Genomic DNA, 17484 nt, shown 5'->3' with positions numbered 1-17484 from the left:
TAGGGGATAACCTGCTGATTAATGGGGGTCTCATTGGTGGGACCCCGCAGGATTAAGAAAATGGGTTCATAGTATGAATATTGTAGCCGGTTACACATGAATATTCTCTATTAGCGGGGCACAGTACTGGCTTCTTCTGTCACTGCCATAGACCGTGGAGCAGCTGAATGCATGAGATAGGAAAACCCCTTTAAGTGGAATTTGAGGGCCAACAGAACCGCATCCCCAGAAATGTCATCACCCTTGTCTGTGGACTGAATTAATTTCTTGGTATTGCTCTTGGACAGAGCGCTCTGTTGTCTGAACATCAGTCGGTCATGACTCGCTGTGAGGACGAGCGGAAGAAACTCGCTGCGGAGTGGTCCGAATTTCACACCCAGCAGAAACTGAGCAAGGAGCGGGCAGAGAAAGATGTCAGCAGAGCCCTGATGGCCGAGTCCCAGAGAGAAAGCGCCATCATCAATCTGGCTAAGGTATGTATGTACATAACCTTCCATCTAATACAAATCTAATACTCCTCTAGTGTCATGTAGGTAACTTGCCATCAGTGGTCTGACTTGCTTGAGAGCCATCCCTCTTAAAGGAAACCTACCATGAGGAATGTACCATCAGAAGTAGATGTGATGGTAGATTCCTCCTGCCTGCTTCTGCCCTAATCTGTAATATAATAAGTCTGGAACCTAACTTGTAATAAACTTTATTTTAATAATATGTAAATTAATGGCAGAGGCTTCTGGGGCGTGTACTAACCTGGCCAGGCACTGGGAGCTAAGGCTACTTCACGCCCCAGTAGCCTCTGCAGTTAAACTAAAATAAAGTTTTGAAGGACTTCTACCACCAGGATGAAGGATTGTAAACCAAGCTCACTGATATACTGGTGTGTGCCCCCCTCTGGCAGGATCTGCTCTTCTTTTCACTTCTTATGCCTTGGTTTTTACAATAAAATGCTTTTAAAAATATGCAAATGAGAATGAGGGCACCAGGCTCTATAGGTGTTAATGAAGCCTGGAGCCCTTGAGACTAATTTGCATACTTGTATAAGCCTTTTTTTTCTTAAAAACATAGAAAGCATAGGAAGCTTAAAGAAGAGTGAACCCTACCAGGGGAAACACAACAGCATGTAAATGTGCATGGTGTACAATCCTTCATCTTGGTGGTAGTCCTTTAACACGTTAGGTTAGGTTTCAGGATTATTAAATTACAGATTAGGGCTGAGGCCGGAGGAATCTACCATCAGATCTTCTTCTGATGATAGATTCCTCATGGTAGGTTTCCTTTGTAGGTGATATAAGATGAATGCACATCACACCTGGTTATGGAGAGTTCTCCCATGGTGCACAAATAGGGGGCCACCCTTTAAGTAGCAAAATAAAAGATACTTACACGTTTTGGTCTGATCCCAGACTTTTTTCAGCCACTGAAACAAATGGAACAGAATGTACAATAACTGATCAAACCCAAAGTAACACACAATGATGCTGTAAAGTGAACATCCACAGGTGTATACATAACAAGAATGAGCCCTCAGAGTAATGCTATGCGGGACAATACATGGGTACAATGAGATCATACGTCAGGAATATAAGAACAAATCATAAAGTTATATATCATGCTTGATATATCATGATGGATATCCTTTGAAAAACGAACCAGAATGATGCAGTTTGGGGAGTTTGGTTGTTGCTGTGGCTGGATTGTATGACCACAGCGCCCTCTGCTGTCTATCTCTCCTCTTTAGGAACAGGCAGAGCTGAAGGTGCAGTTTAGTGAGCTCCGGAACCGAGAGCAGCAGCTGACACTGGACAGGGAGGCGCTGGAGAAAGAGAGGCAGGAGCTGAGGTTGGAGAAAGACCGGCTCAACGCCTCGGCCCTCCGCGTCCGACAACGAGCTGAAGAAGTGGAGAGTATGAGCAAGGTAATGTACTCCCAACCCCAACCGACAGGGGTTTTATGTTTCCACTATAAATAACAAAACCTGCGAATCTCATGGCGCAAATACATTCTTTTCAAACACAAAATGTGTCTTTTTAGTTACTGTTTAACAAAAATTTTAAATAGATCAGTGCTCTGAGATTGGGGAATCAATAGCTTGTAAATCTTTCCCACTCGCAGCTCAGCTGTTATGTTCTGCTTTCCTCGCCTTCCTAAGATAACTGGAAGTTATAGATGCAATGGAGGAGCTGTCATTAAAGGGGTTGTAGCATGTTTACATGACAAGGTGATCAGCGAGGGTCTCATCGCTGGGACCCCCTTCCGATCACAATACTCCATCAGTAAATTGCACAGAGCAGCCCCCCAGCACTTCTATAGACTGAGCGAGGGTGCTGGAGATAGGAGTCTGGGGATCACAACCGCTCCAGCCATTAGTGTGATCAGGAATCTGCATTCTTTAGATTAGCGGGGGTCCCAGCATCTATGTCACCCCTCTCTTCTATCCGGGCCAATGGTACAGAGATAACAGAACTTTACTAACTAGCAAGGTCTTTCTATTTACCAAAGTGCATATCTTAAGAGGATGTATGCTGTGACTTATAAAGACTCATTTGACCTTTAATTGCACATTCCTGATGCTCTTCATACATTTGCCATCCCAGTTGGCCTCTCAGCGATACGAAGATGGGGAAAAGGCTTTAGCCGAGGCCAAGAAAGTAGAGTCCGGACACCAGGAAAGACTGAGAACAATTCAAGGACAACTGGAATATCTGAGACAACGGGAGGAACATCTTCACCAGGTAAGAATGTAACATATAGGGGTTGTCCGAGTTTATTAAATTACTAATTGTTTATTACGTGGCCTTAGTAAATCTGTAAAACCTAAAATAAATAAACTTGTATTTGGCTTCTCCTTCCCACCAGACCACCTCTAGATTTTCTTAATAAACTCCGACAACCTCTTAATGAGAATCCAGCAATCCTCTTAATGTAAATAGTTAAAATGATGCTTATTGTGATATTATTAAGAATACATAGAACTATGAGCAATTGACTGATTCATTGTGGGAAAGTGACATCTAGCAGAAAATATACTGGATGGGAAAGGGTTACCCGGGGTCTTGGTCCATGTAGGGTCATGTATCATGAATTTGGTTTAACCTACACTAACCATATATACATATACCATCCCTATATTGAAGATGCATCATGTTATTACAGTCACTTTTTCATGACCGTTTGCAGGAGTGTATAAATCTGGCGCATCAGAGGAGGCAACTAGAGCAACTCCGGCATGGCCTCCCCACCGCGTCCCTGCTGCTTCCTAACAGAGACCCGGAGCCTCCACAGATACATCCGCTGTCTGCATCCCTCCCTGTCAACGGTGAGACTGATGTTATTTCCAACAAGTAAAGAAATTCAACTTCTATAATCTGGATCAGTGATGGCGAAGCTTTTAGAGACCTAGTGCCTAAACTGCAACCCGAAACCCAGTTATTTATTTTAATGCGACAATATGGCAATTCAATTAGACTTATTGCTAACTTATTGCTTCCTGCACTGCTACAGCTTATTATCACTATAGCTTCTGTCCAGGACCCCATGAAAAGGAATTATTGAGGGTCCTGGAGCAGGCGCTCCAATTGTTCCAGTGATAATCTGTACCTGTCTGCACCCCTAGTCTGAGCTTGGGACTTCATTTGGATACACAAATGTATTGCAAAATCAATACCTAATCATGCCCATGGATATGTTTTAGGGTGATGGCACACGTTCAGTTTTTCGGATGCAGTTTTTGAAGCCAAAAGCAGGTGTGGATCATAATGGGTGAGACAAATAATTGAAAGGTGCTGCTCCTCCTCCTACTTTTACTCCATTCCTGGTTTGGGCATCAAAAACTGCATCTGAAAAACTGAACGTGTGCCATCACCCTCATGGATCAATTGGAAAGTCTGTAGAGAAATCTGAAATAACTGGAGCATTTTGGTGCTGGATCTGCTATTTCTTACTTCAGGAGGATGCCTTGAGTGCCGTCTGACAAACTCTGTGGGCACACAAGTAGTCGCTCTTGCACAAAGAGAGCTCTGAGTGCCGCAGGTTCATCACCACTGATCTAGATGTTTGGGGGGTTTTTGGTTTTTTTTTTTAAATATATAATGAACTTTATAAATGGGAACAAGGAGAGACCAGATACACATTGAATAATGCATATAAGGATTGGCCTTGTAGGACCTGATGTAGAGGGTCCAAAAAGGAGCATGAGTCCAAAATAGGCATACATAGACCATAGCAAACCGAGAGTCATCTCAACATGACTGTATGTGTAAATGTCCTCAAATTTGAGTGCAAGAGTATCTTTTAGACTGTACATTGGATCAGACTGTACATCCGGACTGATCTACATGTTTAGGTATTACATGCAGTGTTCATCATCATTTTTGTGTAAACTCAGTACAATATAAGAATCCTAATTCTTAGTTATAAATGAATGTATAATGCATTTCGGACCATAAGGCACATACTTTGCTAAGAAGTTTAGCAAAGTTTGCAGCCGATAGTAAGAGTACTAGATCATAGAGAAAATGTGTAGCTGTTCATCCAAGGTCCTCATTACTTCTCCACAAATCAGGAGGGGACGATAAACCTAAGATCCACCTAAAATTCAGCTTCTACTATAGGATGAGCAAATTTTACATAGCATCCTATCTGAAGGTAGCATGCTATAGAACAGGAGGATCTGAGCAGATTGTACAATGTCTTATCTGCAGATATCATGTTATAGAGCAGGAGGAGCTGGACAGATTTTACATTGCTGGAGAGCAAGCATAGATGGTATCGTGTCCGTTTCCCTTTGGGTGCAGTCACACGTTACAGTTAAAACTGGATCGCAATTAGTTTTGAGGTGGTTTTAGGTGCAGTTTTGTCAATTTCAAAGGTGAAAGACATGAACTGAATGGGTGAATTAGATTTTTAAGGAGAAAGCTGTTCCACAAATGTCACCTGGTGATTTGATGTCTTTCACTTGTTAAAATAAGTAATACCTCCTAAAACCCACCCAAAACTAATTGCGATGCAGTTTTAACTGCAATGTGTGACTGCACCCTTAGTCTTGGACAACCCCTTCACATAACAATCTAATAGCCATTGTTCAATTATTTTCAGGTTTGTCCTTCGCTGCTCCCAGTGTTGCAGCTTCCAGTTCAGGAATCAAGCAAGACAAAACGGCTCCAAAGTCAGAGCTGCACGCCATGCTGGCTGTATATAAAGTCCAAGCAAAGCAGGTATGTGATCACAAGATCTGTGTACCAGTAAGCAGTAGCACTGAGAATACCAGCTGGTAACATATACCATGGCATGGGGACACTGGCTCAGGTAGATGAAAATTGGCGAAGACTCAATAATATATCTGGGCCGGTGAGTTTGTACTATAGGAGCACAGTGCTGGAGTCTGGCATTACTTGTTTTATACCTGCACATATAGGGGGCGCTATGGAAACAGCAGTCGCATGAGACTACAACACGTCCACATCTTCACCATTTGTACAATTCTCATGAAAAAGCTAACAGAAATTGCAATGAACTTAAAGACTGTCTTCATCCTGAAGGGGTTAATGTTTTTTTTTTTGTTTTTTTTTGCCTGGAACAGGACTGGGACTACATAGAAAATGAGAAACTTTATCTGGAAGCCTTGAAGAAGTCTTCTCCATACTCCATGAGTACATGAATACAATGACATTCGAAAACAAAACACGTTACTCATGTTTTTTATGATTTTATATGAATAATAAATATTATTGTTATTTTATTACAACACATTGTTGTGTTATTTCTATATGAGGCGTACTATGAGCTGCAGTCCTGGCTATTGTCATTGGTTCTATTAAAGGGGTTGTACCATGATGGATGAGGATTTGTCCCTCTCCTGACATCTCTGTTTTTAGTGGTTGACCAGTCACAACAACCTGCTGATCGGTGGAGGTTTCAGTGATGGGACTCCCATGGATCACGAGAACGGGGGTCCATTGCACCCCAAAAGAATGGAGCGGCAGGTCAGACAAGCGCACTGATGCTCCTTTTTTTATGCCTTCTTTTGTAGTTAGCGTAGTGTTGATTTCACGCCCTCATTTTAAGTAAATAACCATATACATATAGTGCACATATCAAATGTAAAGCGCAAACCCAAGATTCAGTATGCCTACTCTTCCATATCTTTTAAAGAGGACCCGCCGCCCTAAAAAAAATGCTCTATGACCTGCTTACTAAAGTAAGAAGCTTCTAGCGCTACCCCCCTATTAGCCGTGTTAAACTGCTACCTTCCAGCGATCGGCAACCTCCCCCACTGCCAATTCACATACTCCCCTCCCCCATTGACAACACATAAGCCTCCCCTTCCCCACTCACATCACAAACAGGCCCCCTCCCAGTGAAATAACAAGATGCCAGTGGGCTTGAATGCAAATTTTGTATCGGGGGCCCCATATACCTAAAATTGCGCCGCCAGACCCCCCCTAAACCCCCCCCCCCCCATCATGCACATTACACTGAGATGTACACACAGCGCAATAGTCCTACACCTTATACATAGTGTCTAGCAGCCTCCCTCATTAATAAGATGTCCAGCAGTGGCCGCCACTCAATAAAATTTCTGGCAGCAGCCTCCATTTTGGGGATGCCTTTTTAAACGCATGCGTTTGAACACAAGTGTTTTACATGTTACCATGCGTTTGGCTGCTTTGAAGGCGTTTTTCTTCATTGCTGGAAGTGTAAGCAGTTCTGTTAACATTTTCACAGCTGCTTAAACTTCCAACAATGAAGAAAAAGAACTTTCAAAGCAGCCAAATGAATGGTAACATGTAATGTATCCCCAAAACGCCACATGTGAACGCACCCTGTATGTTGTGAGTGGGGGAGGGTGGCTGCGCAACGGTCATGATTGCAGAGGGTTTGACCAGCCCTGGGGATACCAGTTCCCCTCTCCCCCATTCACAATATACAAGTGCCCCTCCCCAACAATTTCCAGCACTGACCTCATGTTCCTCCTTGCTTCCCGGCCAGGCTGTACTGTTGGTGCGTGGCCTCCTGCGTCTCGCTGCAGCAGGTCTGTGTTACTTAGACTTAGGTCTGCAGGGGAGAACAGGCTCCTGCACTGCCATCCCACCGCATGGACCCATATAATAAGGCTAGTTTATCATATGGATACATAACGGAGGGAGGGTAGTGCAGGGAGCAGGAAGCCGGACCACAGCCCAGCACAGTATGGAGGGAGCAGCCCATCAGATGTTTGAGAACTGCAGCCCATTGGGAATACTCACGGTTAAAGGGGTATTCTCGTCTGGGCACTCACATTCAGTTTCATTAATCTGCCAAATATAAACATTTCTTCAATTAGAAGTTATTAAAAAAAATGTTCCTGTGTGAAGATAATTTCTCATAAATGTAGTCATGCTGTCCCTTAGAAACCAGATGGCTTCCTCGGATACGGCCACCTCTGCTGAAGGGATTGCACAAAGAAACAAAAGGTTATTGTATATAAAATGTCCAGGAGTTACTGCAGGTCCCACAGCCGTCCTGTGGTAATGATCGCTGAATCCTGGTGGTCCGGCAGGACTCAATAGCGCAAGTCTGGCCACCGCTGCCAGAATGTGAGGTGGTCGTATCCGAGAATGCTATCTCGTTTCTAAGGAACAACATGACATTTATGAGAAATTATCTTCACACAGGAACATTTTTCTTATGAACATAAGAAATTGAAGAAATGTTTACATAAGGCAAATGAATTTAATTAAATGTAAATGCCCAAATGGGAATACCCCTCTATGTCTATGGCCAGTCCGCCCCTGGTAAGCAATGTCCTTTCCTAATATTAAAACTTAATAAGAGACTCATTGGGGGACATTTACTATGGTGTTTCTGCCAGTTTTGTGGCGCTTTCACCACATGTTCTGCTCTCCTACCTATTTATTAGCTGTCGGGGACAGAAAAAATGACTTTTTCCGTCTGCTCCGACTCTTCTCCGAAAAGGGGCGTGGCTTTGGCGGAGTGGAAACTCAGACACAATTACTATGTGTCGCAGCCCTTTTTGGGCGGTGTAAACTGACGGAAAGTAGACCAAAAGAAAACTGGTCTAGCAGGGACTGTTGGACACATTTCTGGTGCTCGGGACAGATTTTGTCCCAGGGACAGAAAATAGTCTCGGCGCCAGAAATGTCTCTGCACAGCTCTACAATATTAAATGTGTGTCTTCTTACCGAGAGCAGGTCGGTAACAAAGCCAATGCAGACACCGACACTGTAAGTAAATGTCCCCCATTGTGTTCTAACGATTCCATGAACCCATAACAGACGCTCCCTAAACTGTCGAGTGTTATAGTATACTTATATATATGGACTTCTGTAAAGTGTCTTGTCAGCCTTACAGTGACGAGTGGTGGCAGCTGGGATCACTTAGGATTCGGAGGGTGGAGAACGAGTCTGAACACATTCTTGCAGGGCTGTCACTTCCGCACAGGAGAAAAGTTTCACTTTCTGTTTAAGGTTCACTTCCTACTCCAGGTTCTCTCCAGATCTCTCACAATGGATCCGGAAGACCCAGTCTCCAGCCTGCAGGACATTTTAAGCTGCTCCATCTGCCACGATATGTTCTCCAACCCTCTGACCCTCCCTTGCGGGCACAGCTGCTGCCAGGACTGCATTCACAAGCACTGGGAAATGGAGACTGCCAAGTCCTCCTTCACCTGCCCTGTGTGCAGGTCCTGCTGGTCCAAGCGGCCAGAGCCTCAGAAAAACATCAGCCTGAGTAATGTGGTGGAGCTGGTGGGTAAGGTGGAGATGCACAGAGTCCTGGTGACCCGAGTGCAGACAGACACAGGTACCCCTCAGATTGGCACTACCCTGTGTCAGCTCCATCACAAGGAGCTCACCATGTACTGCACCCAGGACCATCGCTGCATCTGCTACCAATGTCTGATGACCGACTGCCGACAACATGAGGTGCAAGACATGGAGGAGCGGAGCCGGCAGGAGATGGTGAGACCACAGGGGCAGGGCAGTGTACAAGCCATATGCAGCTCATTGTTTTACTTTCAGAGATACAATCAGAGATCCTGCTATTGTCTGTGCTACAAACATAGCATAGTCTGGGGTCTGGCCTGTGGGGGAGTCTGATGTTGGGTCTCTATTATGTAATAGTGTGGTTTGGGGTCTATGGGTAGTTGCTTGTGTGTTGACTGCAGTGAGGGGGATATGGTTGGAGTGTGTATTCAGGGAATGGGATTCCATTAGTTTAGGGAGTCTGTATTTATTTTTGAATATAATATCATATAATATTCTGATATGGGGGCAGTATTAATCAGGAAGTCTGGTTGAGGGACTATTTCAGGTGAGTGGCTACTCAGGGGTCTGTATATAGAAACTGAGAGAATATTGTGGAGTCCATCTGAGGTATGAGCCTCTACTGCACTCAAGGAGATCTATATTTAGAGGGCATGAAATCTGTATCGGTGTCGGGACTTTGGAGAATCTGTATTCATTTAGGGGTATTTCTGGTCAGAGTCTGTTTTAAAGTGAACTTGTCACCAGGACTGTGATTTTTGCTGATATGAAAAATGCCTTTGTCAATATTCTGAATCATATCAGTAGTTTATGTAAGTTTAATTCCCATTACCTGGCTCCCTTCCAGCAGCATGTGGTGAGTCCCAGGGGAGGGGCAGCTGCAGCCTGTGTGTACCTGTGACTCTTCATGTATTCTTCCTCTAACCCACACCACCCCCCTCCCATCCCTTCCTGCTTACTGCACATGACTGGAAGTGAGGAGAGGTGAGGGAGCTGCATGAGTTTGGAGGGGAGAAGATTGGTACAGGCCGCACGCTGCTGTCAGGGAGCCAGATAATGTGAATTAAACTGAAAGGATTCAGATTGCCGACAAAGGCATTTTTAAATTCAGCATAGCATTGGCTATTGGAACCTGTCACCAATTTAAAAAATCCCCTTGCTGGTGACAGTGTTCACTTTACAGGGGAAGGCTGGTTAGGGTGGTGTATTTATGTGTTTGGTACGTGGCTGTATTTAAAGTTGATGAATGTGGTCTGAGGTGTGCATATCGGGCAGGTTGTTTTATTGATTTTTGGGAGAAAAACCCTTTACAGTTACTTAAATATGTGACTGCTCATATTTGACTTCATAATCTTTCTATATAATAGAAGAAACTCTCTAATGACCTGATAACTAGCGAATGCCAGCAGAAACACACGAAAGAGGAGATTGATAAATGGAAATGTAGCATAGCTAACACGAAGGTAATGTATACATTCTATGATGAATCTGTGTTTGGCTTATTTATATAGAGGAGAGGTCCTATGTTGGGTGTGTATGACATGGATGACTCTCTGTCTAGGATTTTCATGAAAAGATGGTCTCTGGATTGACAACCAAATTTCAGCAAGTGAAAAAGACATTGGATGAGTATGAGAGCCACGTTTTAGAGTCGGTGAACTGTGACAGGAATGAGACACTGACAAAAGCAGAATATCATGTCAAACAACTAGAGCGCCATCTTCAGGACTTAGAGAGGCATCGTATTGAGGCGGAACGGCTGCTAATGAGTGATGCTGTTACCTTTCTTGAGGTAAAGTGGTTATTTGTTGTGCCCAAGGGTCACCTGTCGTACAGGGTCAGAAATATAGCTCTTAAGGGAGTCTAAAGTTTCCAAAACCCCTTAGATAAGACTAGCATTGCAAAATCAACTTTTAAAATTATGAGTCTGAGGGGCTACCCTAGCCTTTCTGTGATCTGGTTTTACAGGCTGTTACACTGTTTTAGCCTTCCACGTGCTTCCCCAACACTTGTGCAGTGAGTAGCTCCTGCTGAGGGAGCAGACAGGAAGGGTGAGACAGTGTAAAGTCTGTAAAGCCAGATCACAGAGGGCCAAGGGTAGCAAAATTGTAAAAGTTGAAGGAGGCCATGTATAACAAACATAAGAAGATTGTCACAGTCCCGGTACCTGTATCTATGAATAGGTGTCCCTGGTTTATCATGATGGATTTTTATGGTAGAATTCCTTTACCAATCGGTGAATTCCCATAGGGCAGTGATGGGGAACCTTTTAGACACCGAATGCCCAAACTACAAAAAAATACCACATATTTTTTGCAAAGTGCCAATGCGACAATTTAAGCAGTAACTTATTACTACCTGCTCTTTCACAGGTTTAAACTGTATAGGCACCGGAGGACACCAATACAGTAGAAAGAAGGAGAAGAATTTTGGATTATCGTTATAGCTTCCTTCTACGGTCCTGGGATGATGGGACTGCAATAATTGATAATAATGTTTATTATCAATAATGCAGGACCTAGCACCTGCGTCCTGAAAAGTATGCTTTTCCATGTTGACGCAAATAGTTAAATATATACGCTGGTATGGGAGTATTCCTAATAACATGACCCCAGAGGCCCAGGTGACATTAGGATAATCTCATATAAAGCAGGTAAATTAATATTTGAAGGTGCAGCCACATCTGTGTTCTGACCACCTCTACTGGACCCAACCCTCATTCACTCACAATAAAGAATCAGGACATAATTAGATGAGAATGTTGTAATAGACTATTATATCATAGCATATGCATATCTATAGGGATTGTATAAAGTTGTAAACTTTTCCTCTATTCAAGGTTATGATGTCATTGACATACAGGACACTCAGTCTGTAAATTAATTCTACAACTCTGCTACTTTTTTACGATATAGGGTGTTCCTCAGCTTGTACCTGTCGGGGTCACTCCAATATCCCCAAATGTTCAAGAAAACTTGCAAATGGAAAGAGTGACTAAGATCCTGTCGGAAGTCACTAGACTTCTCCAGAAGGAGCTTCCTGATATATTACATCCTACAGGTAAAAGTAGGAATATTGGGGGAGAAGTGTCTGGTGTTATATACACACATTATTCTCATTGTCTTCTACAGAGACCTCAACACCTCCATCTGGTTTTGCTGTGAATGACATCTGTGATGTAGCAGGAACCTCAAAATCAATAAGCGACCAGAAAACATCTCCATTCAAAGCAACTGAAAAAAAAAGGACCCTCAGAGCAGAACTCTGGAAAGGTGATATAACATTAAGTGATTATCAAACATTTAAAGAGGTCACATCACAGCGCAGTCATATCCTTACCTTTCTAATACTGGTCACCTGTCTGAAGAATAGATTTTTAATTAAAAATACATTGGAATACTCCTTGAGACAGATCAGAGATAAGCAGCACAACTCTAACGGCACGCCGGACGGGTTTCATTTCCGAAAATTGTCCACATCCAATGTCCTTAAGCTGTGGGAGAAGTATGGCCAACTAATCCTACAATCTGTGTGGTTCAATAGGAAGTTACGTATAAGAACATGTATTTTGCCTTACTATGATATATTCATCCCTTAGCAACTATGTTCAGTATTGCAGCTAATTGCAGATGTTTATACTGAGACCAATAAGATAACTAATTGGTGGATAACATCTCAACTGATCACTCCCAAGCGACGTTAGAAAACCCTTGTAGCTGGAAAGTTCTGGGTTCTTCTCTCCTAAGCTCCATAAGAAGCACATCTCTCAGCACACGGCCTGCTTGTTGCTACAAGACCCTGAGCTATATACCGGGACCTGCCTTTGAACTCTGCTGATGAAGAAGCCATTGAACTCTCTAGCCTGAAGATAACTGAATACCAGACTGTGAGCATCCTTTGCCAAACACAATCCAACCAGTGACGTGGACCAGTGGCATTACTAACGTGGTCTGCTGCCTATGTTGAAGTTTGTGTTCTGGAAATAAAGGATCTGTGAGTTTGTGGTTGACATCTCTTGTCTCCATGTGTCCCTGCCCAAAGCTGCTAACAACAAGGGCCTCCTATCTCCAATCTAGCCAGGGATCCTCACACACCCATCGGTGTGCCCCTGGGAGAACTTCTATTCATTCGCAGCATATTCCCCTATGTTCTTGCAATATCCCTGCCGGATACCTGCCCGGTGTGGACGAGGCCTGTTTCTAGCGTCCGTGCTTCCATTGATAGGAAGGATGGTCACGTCAACCAACCACTCAGGTACCAAAGGGAATCAAGCTGCCCCCAAACCTAAAAAGGTCAGGTGGGGATGTTGCACCCCCAGAGGAGACAACTACTTCAAGTACGTACTAAATTGAGGAGGATAGCAAAGAAACTGCAGGCCAAAGGTAATGAAAGTAAAAGATAAAGTTGTCTTACATCATAAGAGCTATTGATTCCTGGAAAAAAATATATACCGTATTTTTCGGACTATAAGGCGCATCGGATTATAAGGCGCACCATCAATAAATGCCTGGTAAAATGTCTAGGGTCATATATGAGGCGCACCGGATTAAGGATGAATGACCAGCAGGTGGCAGACTTGTGCACAGTTCAAGGCAGCTGTTGTAAGTATGGTTCATATATAAGGCACACTGGACTATAAGGTGCACCTTTTGATTTCTGAGAAAATCAAAGGATTTTTTGTGCGCCTTATAGTCCGAAAAATTAGGTAATCAGAAACTAATATAAGGGTAGGACACATACGTGACTGTATGAGGAGGTAGGTTGATGATCCTTTTTTCATATAACTGTTAGATAAGTATTAGTCCAATGTCTGTGGCACGTACCATTCACAAGAAATTAAACCCCCAGTTCCCAAATTCTAATGGAAGGGTGGAAGCTACCATCTTCATCTTTATATAGTTGCCCCAAAAGAGTTTATTCTCTTGGAAATACAGTGATGTCAAACCTTAAATGACGCCAAGTTCTGACACATATTTGGTTTGGTCCACAGATTACCGTAACCTGACATATGACCCTGAGACCGCCAATAGATACATAGAGATATCACATGGGAAGACTAAAGCCACACATAGACAGTCTTGGAGGAGTGATGTGCCCGAATCTCCAAAGACATTTCACACCTGGCAGGTGATGAGCCAGGAAGGATTTTCTGAGGGAAGTCATTACTGGGAGGTAGGTATATCCCAATGCTTGGTGGTGGAATTAGGAGTAGCATATGGCTCTTTGGAACGCATCAACCGACAGGAAAATAGGATTGGACGAAATAGTTCATCTTGGAGCCTGGAGATGGGTGGCATTCATCACTCTGCTTGGCATGACAATGTGGAAACTAAGCTCCATTCACCCATGTTCACAGAGATTGGCATTCACTTGGATTTGACAGCAGGCAACTTGACTTTCTATGGCATTGAAGATGGAAGTCTCCAGCTCCTGCATACTTTCTCCTGTCTCTTCTCTGAGAAAGTATTCCCCGTTTTCTGGATTGGAGAGGAGGCTAGTGTTACTATCTGTACTAGAGCAAATGTAAAAATTGAGGCTGCAAGATGTTAAAGGATGCCATGTTCCATATATTCATTCCATGCCATGTTCCATATATTCATAAGCCATAAACACAGAGGGGGTCATTTACTAAGGGCCCGAATCACGTTTTTTCCGGCCGGTTACCCAAATTTTTCAGTTTTGCTGCGATTTTCCCTGAATTGCCCCGGGGTTTTGGCGCACGAGATCGGACTGTGGCGCATTGGCGCCGGCGTGCACGCAACGGAAATTGGGGGTGTGGCCGTACGAAAACCCGACAGATTCAGAAAAGCCGCCGCATTTAAAAAAAAAAAAAGTGTAGCTTGACACGCGCTTACCTACACCCGGCCTGGCTTGGTGTACTTCAGTGCATTCTGATGAACTTCAGCGCAGCAGCGACACCTAGTGGACATCAGGGGAACTACCTTAGTGAATCGCCGGAAGACCGGAATACTCCACACAGAACGCGCCGCTGGATCGCGAATGGACCGGGTAAGTAAATCTGCCCCAGAGACCTTTACAGACCCAGCTTGTTTGTTTAAAATATAGGTTAATATTTTCCAACATTCCCATATAAATTGAGGTATATGCAAGCCCAACATAGGCAGAAGTTACATTGCACAAATTTACCTGTTAACATTTGAATGGCCGTCATGTAATAATACATTTCTTACCTTCAACCTAAGAGGTCACTGAAGCCAGACTGACGAGCTAATCAGCCTGCTTTTATTGAGAAATGGGTCATATAAAACCCCTCTAAAGGACATCTACCATCAGTTTAGTGATCTTCTATATCAATGATGATAAAATTAACCTTTCAGATCTCCTAATCTTAGTCAGGACTTGAAAAGGAAACTATCACCATACCTTCCACAAATACATCCTGTGCCAGGCTCCCATAGAGCCCCAATTTAGCCATAAAATGGTTTTCCTCACGTCCCCATAAAATCAACTTTGTTATCTTACCTGGCAAACAGCCAGATCAAGCAGCAAGTCAGAGCGGGCATGTTCTGTTCGGCCAAGTCACTTTAGTGATGTTAGATGTGTCCTTGTAAGAAGTTCCTGTGGATCGTGATCACGGAAATTATTCTGGGGTGCTCAGGCTAAGTCACCCGATTTTAATGTATGCACACCCCCTGTAGGTCTAGCGGCCCCGCCAGATTCTTCTCCCCTCCCCAGTACATAGTGTGCATACATTAAAATACTAGGCTCCCTGAGGTGCTCTTATGATGTAGCCTGAGCGCCCCAGGGTAAATTAGCATAACTTTTATAACTCTATATTTCTGCGATCACAGGACATAGAGTTATAATAAAAGAAGTCCTGAGGAACTTCTTACTAGAACATATCTACCATGACCAAACTGATGGTAGATGTCCTTTAAGTACTTATTTTTATATCAAGCCTTTTATGTAAGTACTTTGATAATGAAGCAGGAAGTTACAATGTTTTTACGGTATACCTCTTTTTCTATGAATAAAATAGTGATGCGTCGTTCGTGAATGAGCCGGCTCACTTAACCCCGCCCCCTAACCGTCTCTCCACACCCCCTTTATACAATTAGGTTAAAAGTGGTGTGGAGTGGGGTAACTGGCTGGACTCCGGCTCCTTATTATACATGTAATAGGGAGCCGTTTAGGAGCCAGAAGAGCCGGCTCTTCTTAGTGAGCAGAGCCCAATGAGCCAGATCACTAAGAAGAGCCATAATTCCCATCACTAGAATAAAAAGTATATAGCAACTTGATATACATAAGAATATGACTCATTCTATTGCGATGGGTTGTGAGCATGCTCTGTAACCTGTGTAGGGAGGGGGAGGAGGTGAGCTGTGACATCATCTGTTCTGATCCTGTGTTATCTGCCTTCAGCTATGGACTACATATTCATGTATATAAAAATAAAACAAACAAACATTTTTGGATTTATATGAGGAACATGTGTTAAGATTTTAAAGTGCATGAGCCGAACACACTTACTGTTGTGATAAATTGATTCATGTTTTATTTTATTTTATTCATATTTTGTATAAAACAATAACAAAAATCTATCTAATTCAATTAAGGGTACAGTTTTATTTGTTTGTGGTTGCATACAGGTTTTATTTGTGGTTGTATAATTTGCACCATTTTTGTTATATATTTATGAATGCAGTATTCTTGCTGGTGGTACATATAATTTATGTGTGCTTTATTTGCTGCTGGTAATTGTAATGTCATTGTAAATAATCCCGTAGAAGTTGGCCTCTTAAATTTCTTTCTTATGATTTATAAGGGGGAGAAGGCACCATTTAATTTTTATCCAGAGGAAAGTCCAGATTCCGAGTTGTGTCCCACCAGTAAAAAACCGATCAATACAAAACAAAATATCTGATTAAAAAAAAAATAAACCCCGACTGATTGGATCATGAAAACTAGTGATGAGAATTCCGGCTCTTCTTAGTGAGCTGGCTCATTAGGCTCCGTTCACTAAGAAGAGCCGGCTCTTTTGGCTCCTGAATATTCCTATTAAATATATAATAGGGAGTCAAAGGCCAATCAGTCACCGCACACCACTCCACTTTTAACCTAGCTGGTGAGCTACTTTGGGGCGTGGCTTAGTGAGCCACCTCACACGAATGAGCCGGCTCTTTTGCGAACGACCAATCACTATTGAGAACAGATCCCCCCATCACTAATTAATGGAATGGTGTGACAAATGCTCAACCTGCTGCTTCATTCAATTAGTGAGAACGGGACCCTTGCTCTTGTCAACCTGGGGGGGCGTGACGGTCCATTTTCATGCTTGGTGTGCATCTCAGCAGTCAGACCCTCACTGATCAGATTGTTATCCCCTTCATTGTGTAAAGATATTTGGGCAAGTCCTTTACCCCGTTACATTTCTGGCTCAGCCTCTCAGCCCCATTGGGCAGTGATTGGAGCAGCAGTCATTAAAACAGGGGACACAGAGCCAATATTCTTGTTACTTTATGGGACCACAAGCCATGAGACAAGTTGTGATGCTAGGAATCCCCTATACTTGCATATTTCCCTGATGTCGTTAAAAAAAAGGGAACCTGAATACTTAGGTGTAAAGGTTTATTACATTTTAAAGATAATTTAAATCTTTGCAACTTTATTAATACAGTGCTGACAGTGACAGCACGTGCTCCTCCTGGACTTCCTGTTATTGATTCTTTGCTGCAGCCGCGGGCCAATCGCACGCCGCCGG

The 17484-nt window shown here is 43.2% G+C and overlaps 2 protein-coding genes and 1 long non-coding RNA gene across 7 annotated transcripts in view; 2 read left to right on the top strand and 1 right to left on the bottom strand.

The window, feature by feature from the left end:
• The window catches only part of FBF1 (Fas binding factor 1), a 29061-nt gene extending 23318 nt beyond the window's left edge, over positions 1-5743 (top strand). For all 4 annotated transcript variants that reach the window (XM_072111910.1, XM_072111908.1, XM_072111907.1 and 1 more), the window contains 6 exons: positions 288-473; positions 1739-1915; positions 2595-2732; positions 3178-3316; positions 5095-5213; positions 5579-5743. In XM_072111910.1, coding sequence (XP_071968011.1) covers positions 288-473; positions 1739-1915; positions 2595-2732; positions 3178-3316; positions 5095-5213; positions 5579-5656 — 837 coding nt within the window. In that variant the 3' untranslated portion in view covers positions 5657-5743. The remainder of the gene's footprint in view (positions 1-287; positions 474-1738; positions 1916-2594; positions 2733-3177; positions 3317-5094; positions 5214-5578) is intronic.
• The window catches only part of LOC140064733 (uncharacterized), a 49855-nt gene that overhangs the window by 1994 nt on the left and 30377 nt on the right, over positions 1-17484 (bottom strand). For both annotated transcript variants that reach the window (XR_011847801.1, XR_011847800.1), the window contains exon 2: positions 1384-1417. This is a non-coding gene — a long non-coding RNA (uncharacterized lncRNA). The remainder of the gene's footprint in view (positions 1-1383; positions 1418-17484) is intronic.
• Positions 8358-16326, top strand: TRIM65 (tripartite motif containing 65). The gene is made up of 6 exons (XM_072111914.1): positions 8358-8957; positions 10130-10225; positions 10324-10554; positions 11678-11822; positions 11894-12034; positions 13753-16326. The coding sequence occupies exons 1-6, from the start codon at positions 8505-8507 to the stop codon at positions 14310-14312; spliced, it is 1626 nt and encodes a 541-aa protein (XP_071968015.1). The 5' UTR covers positions 8358-8504; the 3' UTR covers positions 14313-16326.

Source organism: Engystomops pustulosus, chromosome 6 (genome assembly GCF_040894005.1).
Source record: "Engystomops pustulosus chromosome 6, aEngPut4.maternal, whole genome shotgun sequence".
NCBI lineage: Eukaryota > Metazoa > Chordata > Amphibia > Anura > Leptodactylidae > Engystomops > Engystomops pustulosus.
Note: the sequence above shows the minus strand (reverse complement) of the source record. Positions and strands in the feature narration are given on the sequence as shown.